The following is a 13968-nucleotide window of genomic DNA, read 5'->3' on the forward strand; positions in this document are numbered from 1 at the left end:
GCTTCCCTGTCCACACACATCCACCCACACAATATTTCCATACTTTTTTACAATAACAAAAAAATGTTGAAGTTGTCTCTGTGACTTTTCCATACCCTACAAGAGTTAAGGAGTATTTCTGAATGTATCTAAGTAATATATCCATAAGTAATTCCTAGAAATTTACCAAGAAAGTGAATATCAATTTGCCCTTTAAAAATATTTTCAAATAATTCATGAGAAATTCGTAGTCATTTTTTGTAAAGGGTATCTTGAGGTCGGTGGCTTTAATTTACTTGTGGATTATTTTTTTGGGTTCCTTTTTTTGCCACAGTTGCTTCGATTTTTCAGTTTCTGTAAAAAAATATCAAAAAATAATAAATGCGTGACTGTGTGTGTGTGTGTGTGAGAGCAGTTTGTCAGTTTTGGCCAAAATTTGTTCTCCTGCTTTTTGCCCTTCGAACCGTCCTCCCTGGCCAAGCTACCTGACTATGCAACAAAAGTTTTACCTTGCATGCATATTGGTAATTTATTAGCATAAAATGCCAGCAACGCGTAAATAATGCACACGAATTTTTTCCGTATTGTTTGTTTGTTATTTTTGTTTGCTTACCATGGCTAGCTAACATTTGATTGCACCTCTGCCACACACAGTACGTACACACATGCATACAAAAACACATACAAACATAAGCATCGATATATGTAAGTATATATATAAATTTTATTGGTCGCTCGCACTTTTTGGCACCTTCAGCAGAAAAATTCATTTCCGCTACATTTGAACGTCGCTCACTTGTCACAGGACATGAAAGTATTTCCAGCATTTTCCTTCTCTTTTTCCACTTCGTCACAGCCACCACAACCACAGGCAGCTGCAGCTCCTTTTCTCCGGTACCCATCCTCCGGTGACGGTGACGGGTCATTTCGAAACATAAAGTTCAATATTTCCGTTCAATGCTGGTCGACATGTTGTTGTGGCTCCCTCAAATCCGAATTCAGAAATCAAAATCCGGTTACCAGTCCAATGATTTCCTTTTGCCTGCCCCCATTTTGGGTTGACACTTCGTGAGTTTGTTTCCCTCAGCGGCAAAAAAGAAATCGTTGACTTTTTAAAGAGAATTGCATTATATTTATTAATATTATTTGGTGGTCGGTGATCTTTGTTTCCTAATGTCAATCGAATAGGTTCAATAAATAGAATATAAGTTTATAAGGAGAAAATGTAGTTTGTTACTTGTTCGTTTAACTTCGTTTATTCAAAAATAATCAATTAATAAACATGCAAATTAAGAAATTGAGCCGAAAGTGTTAATTTTTTGATCAAACTCGCACTGAAATTTCACTTAAATTACTGTCCTTGCAATACAAAGAAAAAAAGTAATGAATAACAATAAGTATCTATATAATTAATATCCATTTTGCTCAGCTTATTTAAAATCGAAAAAACCTTGCTGAATATATATATGATAAAAAATACTTTTCCAAATGTTATAAATTTGATTTAATTAAGCTGCAGCAGTACTACTAGATTTATTTACTAGATATATTGTACATACATTACCTATTCCAAATGATTTTCTAAGCAGCATTTGTATCTAGCACTCTTGATGCAAAGTATGTGTTTAAAAATATTGAACAACAAAAAATTAGTTCATAAACATTAATACTAAGCTGTATTGAATTAACTAGCACAAAATATTGCCATCCATATTTTTTTTTTTTTCAGAAAAATCATAGTCATTGTCTAAAAATAAATACTAAACAAAACTTAAATTAGTAATCCTTAGATTTCTTTTTTTATTTTTACAGTGCTGGATCAAGCAATCGCAGGATTTTAATTCATAAAAGTTCAAATTCTTCAGCTTGTATTTTGGCCGATCTCAAAAAAAAAAAAATTAATATACCCTTTTTGCAAGGGTATAAAAAACAGACCGCGTCAAACTTTGTATACCCTTGCAAATTTTTTGTGTAAAAGGTCCAATGTTTGCGAAAGAACGTATTAAGAAATAACGAAGATATTGATCAAAGTCACTGTTCACCACCGATTGTTTCTATGGGAGCTATATGATATAGTCGCCCGATCCTAATCAAATTTGGCACAGTCATTAATAGTTATGCTAAACTGACAAATATACATTTTTATGGCAATTGCTTCAAAAGTAACGAATTTATTGACAAAAGTCACTGTTTTCGACCGATCGTTCCTATGGGAGCTATGTGATATAGTCACCCGATCTTGATCAAATTTGGCACAGTCGTTTGTTAGTGTAATAAATTCATAAATATTTCACGACAACAGCTCACAAAATAACGAAGTTATTGAGAAAAGTCACTGTTCGTGACTTTGCCGTTTGTATGGGAGCTATATGATATAGTGGTTCGATCCGGCTGAATCCGAGATATACAACCCCTACATGCAGAATTTCAACTCTGTAGCTCTAACGGTCTAGGAGGAGATCGCGTCGATCCAGACGGACGGACGGACGGACGGACATGGCTATTTGAACTCATCTCGTCGTGCGGATCAAGAATATATATATGATTCTTCTTCTATGCGTCGCACACTTCTGACCAAAATTAATATAGCCTTTTTGCAAGGGTATAAAAAAATACATTAATTATATTGGAATTCAGTATACTTTAAAACGTCATTCAACATTTGTCAGTCATCAAAAAATATATATGTATTACATATATAATTTTGTCTAAACATTAGTCATGTTTATATAATGTTTGGTTTAGTTTAGATGTTTACAATTATTTATTAAAATTTACAATTATAATGCAGATTGAACGATATAATTCTAACTCAAAAATTAAGACATAAATTGACATAGTGCCTAAGCTAGAGCTTCATGAAATTAAAGAATTTTGGAATATTAAGCTGTTCATTGGCATTATTTACTTTCCGCAGAGGACAAGATCATAATATAAGTACTATTTAATTATGCGGAATTTTAATTTAAGATTACCTCTTACATTACACTCAGACAAGATCTATTTGGCACGTAATTAAAAGCTCATGATGTTGAACAAATAATCGCAAGTTTTCTTGCTTGAGCTTTATTTATATTTATAACAGGTTATCATGAGAAAGTTTATATCGAATTAGTCTTTGTAAAATGCTACGTCTACTCGCATTAGCAGATTTGCTACTTATTTCTCTGGCATATCAAATCACACCAATTATTGAAAATGGTAAACATAAAAAATTATTAAAAACAATTTCATTTTAATCCTGAATTCAATACAATTACATATATGTAGGTCTAAATCATTCCAACATTTCAACAGCCCCATTTGTGCAAATCGGCAAAGGGCTCTATTACATTGAGATCGATTTGCAGAAAAATTGGTTTCATGCCTATGAGACTTGTCGTTTAATTGATGCTGAACTCGTAACCTTTAATACTATGGATGAATGGAAGGCGGTTACTCAATATCTGAATGAAATGGATAATATTCAGAGAACTTTTTGGACATCTGGCACAGATCTCTCGGGCGAAGGTAACCACAATTGGTTTTCAAATGGACTAGCCATTATCGTGGATATTTGGGATAAGGGCGAGCCCAGTCATACAAATAATGTCGAGCATTGCGATAACTTTACCCATTGGGCGGATAATGCTTATCCCATGGGTCTAAATGATGATCAGTGCACAAATAAATGGTATTATATATGTGAAGCACCACAGCCAAAGACTGTCTCATTTACAGTGTGGTGATATTTTATTTCATTATAGAATATACATACATATATACTAATAATAAGCGAGAGCTTATTAATTCTAATCGGCTCTGAATTGGCCCAGCTTGTCGACAGTTTTAAAGTGTAAACTTGCACTGAGATTAACAAATCAGTCTTTGTATCTATAAATAGAAAGTTAGTTAGTGATTATTTTATGACACTATGAATTTTACATTAACAATGTAAAAACATATGTTAAAAATGTGAAACTAAAGCCAGTGGAAATATTCATTCAAATCTACTATAATATAAAAATTAATACTTATTCAAATATTAAATAAAATAACCATAACGAATACCACCCAGTCCCACATATATTAAGAGATGTTTGATTCTTTCAAAATTTTATTGTAGCAAAAAAATAAAAAATTTAAAGATTTGAGATGAATTGAAACAGGCTTAAGGTCAATTTTAAAGTTATCGTATTAAATAACTTCCAAGCGAAAACTGCAAATATTCTAATACCTTTAAAATTTATCTCGAGCCTTTTTTAATTCATCTCACAATTTTGAAAGGTAACTCAACAAAACATTATTTGTAAGATGTTTTTAAGTTTCGGTTGAAAAACTTGTACAGTGCAAAAGCGAATATTATAAATTTCTATGCAGATCTAACGAAATACTTTTGCTATATATTAATTTTTTTTGTTGCTTTACGAATCTTTTTTTATAGAGAAATCTTCTGTTTTCAAGCCATTATTTCAATTGGTTGCCACAGAAAAAGGTCTTGCATCGTTTTGTTTTCTTTTAGTTTAACATCTTTTCTCCTAGAAGGTGATTTCAAACATCATATACTCATTTTTCTATCCTTGGGCAAAATAGTTTTGATTTGTTTGTACATCAGTAAATCAGTTTTTAATAAATACATTGTTTATAGTATATAGCTAATAAGTATATAGCTATAGCCTTCTCTGTTATTGGTTTAAGCTTCTTCTAGGTATATATCAACAATTTACCCAATTGAGAGACGACCATCTACCTTTTTATTTTATTTACATACTCGTACATATTTCCAAATGTTTATCTAATCTGGAGTAAAGTCATCATCGTCTACATGAACTAAGCCCTTCGTCAGTCATAAGTCAGGAAAGTTTTTACAAACTTTTCAGCCATAATTTGGGTCACAGCTCATCACATTTGATGATAAATAAGCACAAGAGAAGCAAAAATGTTAAGATGAGTCTTAGCGAATGTGTCAAGACAATGCCAAATTATGGTGAATCATGGCAAAATGTGCAGTGACCCGAAATGAGTAGAGGATTTTATTTATTGTTAGATATTTTTGTTTTGTTACTAATCAGACAAATGAGTTTTGCTGCAGCAGACGATGGGCGACCTGAATTTTACCTTGTTTGGGCCAATAAATAGTTGGCTAATTGAAGTGTGGCCCACTTAACAAGCCATTTGCATGCACAGAGAAATAGAAATAAAACAAGCATAGCCTACTTAATGGCGCCATAGCGTTAAATGTTACCCAGTTTCAAACGGTATGGCGTACAATTTTTTTTCTGCATTTGGGTTTTATTGGTTTTGGGGAATTGTTTTAATTGAAATGGAAAACGCGTAAATTTAAGTGCTGCTGCTGCTGCGTTTGCTGTTGTTTTACATATGTGTGTTTGTGAGTGTGTGTGTTTGTGTGAGTGTGTAAGTTTGTTTTTCTATTTGCATTCAATTTCACTTTGCAACAAAACACAAATTGCAATGGACACCAAATGGGGAGTTGGATGGGGTAAGTGTTTATTAACTTTGCCTGTTTGATCCACTTTAGTTAGTGCCGGGCTCATCCTATCTGCAGTCTTTTTTTTTTGGCTCAGTTGTCTGCTTTGCAAGGATGTTTGACCATGTGGCATGGTCATGAGGAGGCAGGCACCAAATGAATGAATGAATGCGAAAAAAAGCACAAAAACAGAAAGTAGAATGAGAAACTGGTTGTTGGTTGGTAAGGCCCAGCACAGAAGCGGATAATTCAAATGTAATTTACAAAAGCACTCGTTTGATTTGTGTTACTTGTGCACTTCTCTGGCCAGGCACTGAGACAGAGAACGAGGTAGATGGGGATCAACAGCAGGGACAGAGCTGGACAAAGAAATAGAAAGCGAATGGGTTAAGGGGAATCAGTAAATTAGTTAGCTCTGGCTTTAGTTCTGTGTGTGTTTGGGAGTGAGAAGCGAACTCTGGCAAGTGAAAAGCTTGCGCTAACAAGCTCAAAAACCCCAAAAACCTAACAAAAATAAAATTAAATACAACAAAGAGCAAACTTTGGGATTATTTCTTTACATCGAATTGTGTATACTCTTTGCTATGGTGTTAACTCGGCTTTAGGAGAACAAACTGTTATATATTGTCCTTATGTGACTCGTAAAATTATTGGGTTTGTTATTCAAATTTGGTTAAAACTCAGTTTTTTTTGTATAATTTTCCCTTCAAGTGTTGGACCTTTTCTTGCACAGGATAATCCTAACTTTTGGTAGTCCTTTGTGTTAAGCAAATGGAATAAACAAAGTAAAAAAGAAAAAATGAATACAAGTAAAAAATGCTTTACATAAAAAACAGTATTCTTTCTCTTTTGATTCGTATTATTTTAATTTAATTATCTAACTAATTGGATCGGCATGCACGAAATTCAACTAATTAAGCATACAAATTACAACAATTAGGTGGCAGATAGCCTTACATACATATGTAAATGTTTGTATATTTGTATGAAGTATGAATACAGCTTATGGCCAAAACCGAAACCCAGACACAGACACGCTCAGACTTTAATTGTCGGCAGATTAAATTAATGCAAAAGACAAATGTATGCAGATAGATAGTACAAGAATACGAATATCAATAGCAAAATGAGTTAGTTTTGGCTTATTGCCATAGGGGATAGATACTTACATATGTATATGTGTTTTATTGATGTGTGTGTGTGTGTGTGGGTGTGTGACTGTCTGATGAGTAAGTATTAATGGCAGAGTTTTGGGATAAAACTTAGACAAAGCCTTTTGGCCATACAACACGTACGGTAAATTAACTTAATTAATGGTATTTTGCTTTGCTAAAGATAACCAAAAGTCATGAAGAAATGTGATTGATGTGGCTTGAGAATGAGTCGCCATTCATATATGTATATATATTTAGGTATGTATGTATATGGGCAAATATATTTGCAGTTGACTTCTGCTCTCTATGTAAATAAAAATAAATGTAAATACCTCTTTAATAAAACTTTCCATTCAATCGTAATGCTCTTTGCTATCAGAGAAATGGCAAAAAACTTAACAGAATTTTAAATTATTAGATTAAGTTAAGCTGACCGATTATTAATCAAGATTATTGAAAATAGGCGGATTCCCAAAAACACAACGCAGCATTGAAAAATTTAAAAGAACAATCAAATGATTCATTTTTTATTTAATTAATACAGAATTAAGGATAGTAGGAATTAAGTAGGAGTCAGAAGAATAGTCGTCTTTTCAGTAGGAGTAGGAACTGCCCTTGATGAAAAATACATATGAATTTTCGGTACGAATATCTTCTCGGAAGAATTCAAGATAGTTTAGAAAAAACATGAATTCGAGCTGATTTCGAAAAGGGGAATACTTGATCAATTTTATTAACGATATATGTAACAAGGTAGTGATAATATTATTGATTAAATATGGCATTACTATAATATTTTCTACAACCATCTTCCTATCAATACTCAAGAGATATAAGCCTTGGGATTTAAAGAAGCTATTATCATGTTTAAAAAATAGGACCCAGACTCTGGTGAGTGTTAATAGTTTTCAAAGTGACTTCCCTATTGTGATAGCATTCTTTTAAATCCAGGATTAAGACAACGAAATGTTAAGCGCCGAAATGATATTAGGATGAAAACAAAGAGCACTCTTCCATATAATGCAAAATTTAAGTTTTGAAGGATTTTGGGATGATTACTTAATGAAAACTTTGTTTCAAAGCTCTTTTCGTTTTGGTGCCGAGTTTCAATGTCTTTTGTGAGCAAGTTGAATTCCTCAAACAATTAATTGTCTTCTCAACTTAGGGAATTAAAATTTTCAATAAATATGTATCGCTTCCAATATTTCGATTACTTCGATATAATGTGATTATCCCACACATTGTCACTTATCGAAATTTCAGTGAGTTTTTTGGAAAACATTTTAAATTTTGTGTTCAGTAGAAATCCTGCAGTCAATATTGCCGTGATCCCATGTATTTTTGATCAGTTCGAGCAGCGGAGTCATGTCGAGTGATATTTTTTTTACATTTGGACAGGTTTTATATATTTCGTTAGCAGAATTGGGGAAGAAACTAAATTATACATATAATTTAATTTCTTAAAGCTCTGATTTCTCAAGTCATTTTCATTGCTTGTAGCTTACATTCAGATTAAAATTTTTAAGATATATTGAGTTCAACATAGAATTAAACCAATTTGTGTTCCGCATAAAAAGTTTAGTTTAATTTTCAAAAATTAAGACATGCAAATATTTTCGAATATTGATTGAAGTTTTCTATAAAATTTATCAATTGGCCAATTTGCCAATATTTTATTTTCTGTCTTCTCGTTTTATGAGTTTTTTTCATTTTGACAAATTACAATATTTGTATATAGAGTCAAACAAAATGTGTCATTCATTTGTCGCATTTATTTAAAAAATTTGTTCACAATTTGCTTTGCTTCTTGCCAAACAGGCAATTTAAGGCTAATTTTATTTTTTTGTTATTGCAATTTGTCGATGGTTATGTCTGACAGCGACAAATGTCAAAATGTCAACCATTAAAAAAAGGATAAACACAACAACAACAACAACAAAAGATCACATACATACACCCATACAGAAGAATCACAGTAAAAGAGGCAGGATGATGAAAATATATTCATTTTTATTTTAACATGGCACACATGAATATTGTACACATGTATGTATGAATGTATACAGTGGCGGCGCCCAAAAATATGCTAGGAAAATATGTATGTTGTTGCGCGAGAATGAAAAGCAAAAGTGTTGGCACATGTTTGTAAAATATTTTTGTGTGCCATTTTAATCCACTTTTCAGAATTTATTATGCAGAAACGTTCAAAAATGTTTGCCCGCCAAAATGTAGTCTCTTTTTTTGTTGTCTATTCGGTTTCTATATGGGTTTGTCCTTTTTCGTTTTTTTTTTTTTTTATTGTGTGTTGGATTTTGGTTTTGTCCAAGTCCATGTCCACATGTTTCGGGTCATAAATCTGCAATTACCAGTCAAGCCAAAAGTGACTATATACACTACTGCAATATCAAGCATTGCCAAGAGTTTCAGTTGATGAATTGGTTTTTAGATTTTTTAAATTTATGTCTCTCCGCTAGCCGAAAGTGTTTTTTAAGATAGCCAATACGTTGCAGCAAGAGGAGAAAATTTCAAAAAATCTTTTGGGATATAGAATTTCACAGTTAAGTGTGGTGTTTTTTGAGTTTTGAGTTTGTCAGATATGAACTTAAACAAGGAAAATATTTTCAATTGTGCAAATTATCTGGCCAATTCTTAATCAAGGTTAATGCCCCCCAATCTATCAATATTTTTGCAAGAAGAATTACCAATTTGTATTATCTTTGATTAAATTGATAATTCAATTAATTAATTTTTAAACAAACCTACATTAAACGGAAATTGATTTTTTTTTCTTATTAATTTAATGAAAGAAATCTTCTGTTTAAGATAAAGACAGAATTTGCTTGAGATAAATAACTGATTGCTGGCTTTGGTATAAAAACCAATGGATGAAGTGAAAGTTAAACAATCTTTCTAAAATGTTTCGCGCAATTGTATTCCTCTGCCTGCTGGTAGTTTCAACAACTTCAACAACGCAAATAAAGCCAATTATCAAAGATGGTGAGTTGAACTAAATATAGGCTGATGTTCCTAAAATAATCTGTAATTGTAGGCTTGCCAGGTTTTGCGAATATTACAACAGAACCTTTTCTCAAAATTGGAGAAGGCTACTATTACATTGAAACTAACTTTGTAAGGAACTGGTTTGATGCCTATGCAACTTGCCGCCAAATTGGAGCAGAGCTTATCACAATCGAAACAATTGAAGAATGGCAACTGATTAATCAGTATCTGGCAGATATGAAAATTGACAATGTGCCCTACTGGACCTCGGGAACGGATTTAGCGAATCACGGACAACATGTTTGGTTCTCAAATGGTCTTAATTTTACTCTCGATGAGATTTGGTATCCAGGTGAACCAAATAATGATGGAGGTGTTGAACACTGTGATGAAATGTCCTTTACCTACGATGGTCCACCAACTGGATTAAATGATAAATATTGCTATAACATGAATAGATACATATGTGAGGCACCTCAGCCCAAAACAGCGTCGTTTATAGTGTGGTGATTGTTTCTGCATTGTATCTTTAAGAAATGTGCCTAACAATGTATAAATTTATATAATGCTTGCAAAACATACTGATTAGGGCTTACAGCCAATAGTTTATTGCATGTCTTGCAAAAATAAATAAAACATTAAATAAGAATAATTAAATCGGGCTAAAGGTTTATGTAAATTAAATAAATTAGTCATCACTCCAATTTTAGAATACCCTGTAGCAAGTGAATAAAGTTACTAGAGTACGAGAAATAAAGAACGTCTTGCAGCCAATCCGAATTTTCTTACCAACGATTTGAGCATTAAAATATCCAAGCGTAGTCTAATGCGACAAAACTATATAAAAATATAAATAATTCTAAAAATTTAAATCACCCATCTCTAATTACTAGTTTGTGCGTCTTTGGATTGTAAACACAAGAGGCTTTGAGTTGTTAGGGCAGAGACACTTGGTCAATGTAATCACTACACTTGTAATTCAATACTGCGGACTTAAGTACTACTATTTAGGTTAGGCTATTATATCAATTTATATTCCTCAACTTCAAACCTTGGATTATCGTACAGAAGGGAATATTTCTTACATTATACTTGTTATTTGATTTATACTCTTCAGTTTGATAGAGAAAGTTCTTATCATTTGTGGTTTCGTCAGTTTTTATAGTTTGCTGATTTCTAAAATTGTTGAGTCTATTATATATGTACATATATATAGTTCCCTTAAGATAATTGTTAGATGCAAAGAAAAAATTATCTTTCGGACTGCCCTATATTGATCCTACTTTCAGTCATGTAACATTCATTGATAAGAAACACTTTTCCATAGAATTTAGTTCAACAATTCAGTTAAGTAGTCTTGAGTTTCAATGACTTTTTTTTTTTTTTTTGACAGAAATGAACTGATAATTTATCGCCTGATTTGGTATATAAAGCTTGTAGATTGAGTAGAAGTTAAACAGTGTTACTAAAATGTTTCGCGCAATTGTATTTCTGAGCTTGCTGGTCATTTCGATGACTTACGAAATTACTCCGATTATCAAAGATGGTAAGATCAAGAAATATTTCATAGGTTTTTCCAGAAATTCACTCTAAATTTTACAGGTCTACCAGGTTTTGCGAATATTACAACAGAACCTTTTCTCAAAATTGGAGAAGGTTATTATTACATTGAGACTAACTTGAGAAAGAACTGGTTTGAAGCCTATGAAACTTGTCGCCTTATTGGAGCAGAGCTCATCACATTTGAAACAATTGAAGAATGGAAACTGATTAATCAGTATTTGGTGGATATGAAAATTAACGATGTTACCTATTGGACCTCTGGGACTGATTTAGGCAATACAGGGGATCATGTGTGGTTCTCCACTGGTCTTAAAATTACTCTCGATGAGATTTGGTATCCAGGTGAACCAAATAATAATGGAGGTCTTGAACACTGTGATGAACTTTGCTATATAGGTTATGGATTTAATGATAGAAATTGCTTATACAACACAAGATACATTTGTGAAGCCCCTCAGCCGAAAACGGCGGCGTTTATAGTGTGGTGATTGTTTCTGCATTGTTTCTTTAAGAAATGTGCCTAACAATGTATAAATTTATAGAATGCTTGCAAAACATTCTAATTAGGGCTTACAGCCAAAAATTTGTTGCATGTCTTGCAAAAATAAATAAAACTTTAAATAAGAATAATTAAATCGGGCTAAAGGTTTATGTAAATTAAATAAATTAGTCATCACTCCAATTTTAGAATACCCTGTAGCAAATGAATAAAGTTACTAGAGCACGAGAAATAAAGAACGTCTTGCAGCCACTCTGAATTTCCTTACCAACGATTTGAGCATTAAAATGTCCAAGCGTAGTCTAATGTGACGAAACAAGATGAAAATATAAATAATTCTAAAAATTTAATTCACCCATCTCTAATTACTAGTTTGTGCGTCTTTGGATTGTAAACACAGGAGGCTTTGAGTTGTTAGGGCAGAAAGAGACACTTGGTCAATGTAATCACTACTTGTAATTCAATATTGCGGACTTAAGTACTACTAAATTGATATTCCTCAACTTCAAACCTTGCAATTATCGTACAGAATGGAATATTTCTTACATTATACTTGTTATTTGATTTATACTCTTCAGTTTGATAGAGAAAGTTCTTATCATTTGTGGTTTCGTCAGTTTTTATAGTTTGCTGATTTCTAAAATTGTTGAGTCTATTATATATGTACATATATATATAGTTCCCTTAAGATAATTGTTAGATGCAAAGAAAAAATTATCTTTCGGACCGCCCTATATTGATCCTACTTTCAGTCATGTAACATTCATTGATAAGAAACACTTTTCCATAGAATTTAGTTCAACAAATTAGTTAAGTAGTCTTGAGTTTCAATGACTAAAAAATGTTTTTTTTTTTTGACAGATATGAACTGATAATTTATCGCCTGATTTGGTATATAAAGCTTGTAGATTGAGTAAAAGTTAAACAGTGTTACTAAAATGTTTCGCGCAATTGTATTTCTTAGCTTGCTGGTAATTTCGATGACTTACGAAATTACTCCGATTATCAAAGATGGTAAGAGCATCAGATATTTGGTAGGCTTTTCAGAAATTCACTCTAAATCTTACAGGTCTACCAGGTTTTACGAATATTACTACAGCACCCTTTCTCAAAATTGGAGAAGGTTATTATTACATTGAGACTAACTTGAAAAAGAACTGGTTTGAAGCACATGAAACTTGCCGCCGTATTGGAGCGGAGCTTATAGCATTTGAAACAATTGAAGAATGGAAACTAGTTAATCAGTATTTGGCGGATATGAAAATGGACGATGTGCTCTATTGGACCTCTGGAAATGATTTAGCCAATGATGGACAACATGTTTGGTTCTCAAATGGTCTTAATATTACTTTGGATGAGATTTGGTATCCAGGTGAACCAAATAATGGTGTTGGAGGTTCTGCACACTGTGATGTAATGTGCTTTTCTAACGGTGGTCCTACTGGATTAAATGATACATATTGCTATAATATGATGCGATACATATGTGAGGCACCTCAGCCCAAAACGGCGGCGTTTATAGTATGGTGATGAATAATCAAAATCTTTAAAAACTTCTTTAAAAACGTTTGGAGTACCTTAATATCGAAACAATTGTATTAACATGCAAAAATAAACATCGAAAGATGGAACATTTAATAAGATTTATCAAATAAATAATCAAAAATTTAAAAATATTTTTCAAGTAAATCCAACTTAAATTGATTTTATTTTACTAATTAGCATTAGCGAAATGAAAGATCAAACAGGATTTTAAAAATAGCTGTGAAACGCAACTAGTTTTAAGCAGGTGCTAAGTTTATCCTTCAGGGGGAAAGATAAATAAATTGTATTTTCAAATATTTTTCATCTTCCTTTTTGTTGGTTCAATTCGGACACATTAATTATGCTTAGTTTGGCTACAGTTTTGGCTTTAATTTGATTGGAGACTTGGTGAAAAAAAAGGAGAGAGAGAAACCTTTTTTAGTTTGCTGGCCTAAAAAACACACACACACACAAAGAAAAGAGGTTAAAAAAGAAAGCAGGAACTTGCTAGTTGCGTTTTCTTCTTTTGCCATTTCTTGGGATGCTCGACTAACTTGTATGCGTTCATGCTTGGCAGCCAATTCAAGTCGTGTCATTTTGTTGAGTTTGTGTTGAGAGTTCGTTGAGTCTATCTTCTATCCTGTCCTGTCCTGTCCTATCCCATACCAGCCACCAAGCCATCTCTTACCACTCAACCGGCTCCTTACCCTTTCAACGCTTGTAATTCAAATGTCAGGCAAAAAGTTCTTACCAAGCCCGAACTCTACTTTTCCTTCTCGTTT

At 32.6% G+C, this 13968-nt stretch overlaps 2 protein-coding genes across 2 annotated transcripts; both read left to right on the plus strand.

The window, feature by feature from the left end:
- The first annotated feature begins 11064 nt into the window (after nt 1–11064).
- On the plus strand, nt 11065–12012 carry LOC26529000 (C-type lectin 37Da). The gene is made up of 2 exons (XM_015178069.3): nt 11065–11146; nt 11203–12012. Exons 1-2 carry the CDS (start codon nt 11071–11073, stop codon nt 11649–11651), a joined length of 525 nt encoding a protein of 174 aa, XP_015033555.2. The 5' UTR covers nt 11065–11070; the 3' UTR covers nt 11652–12012.
- A 582-nt stretch (nt 12013–12594) lies between these two features.
- On the plus strand, nt 12595–13338 carry LOC26529521 (C-type lectin 37Da). The gene is made up of 2 exons (XM_015178090.3): nt 12595–12676; nt 12732–13338. The coding sequence occupies exons 1-2, from the start codon at nt 12601–12603 to the stop codon at nt 13190–13192; spliced, it is 537 nt and encodes a 178-aa protein (XP_015033576.2). The 5' UTR covers nt 12595–12600; the 3' UTR covers nt 13193–13338.
- The last annotated feature ends 630 nt before the right edge of the window (nt 13339–13968 follow it).

Source organism: Drosophila willistoni, assembly GCF_018902025.1.
Source record: "Drosophila willistoni isolate 14030-0811.24 chromosome 2R unlocalized genomic scaffold, UCI_dwil_1.1 Seg167, whole genome shotgun sequence".
NCBI classification, from domain to species: Eukaryota; Metazoa; Arthropoda; class Insecta; order Diptera; family Drosophilidae; genus Drosophila; species Drosophila willistoni.

Excerpts from the sequence above, each read along its gene's own strand:
- LOC26529000 (XM_015178069.3), top strand. The coding sequence starts at position 11,071 with ATGTTTCGCGCAATTGTATTTCTGAGCTTGCTGGTCATTTCGATGACT. Across the intron at positions 11,147-11,202 it reads TACTCCGATTATCAAAGATG|GTCTACCAGGTTTTGCGAAT; the intron begins GTAAGATCAAGA and ends TAAATTTTACAG.
- LOC26529521 (XM_015178090.3), top strand. The coding sequence starts at position 12,601 with ATGTTTCGCGCAATTGTATTTCTTAGCTTGCTGGTAATTTCGATGACT. Across the intron at positions 12,677-12,731 it reads TACTCCGATTATCAAAGATG|GTCTACCAGGTTTTACGAAT; the intron begins GTAAGAGCATCA and ends TAAATCTTACAG.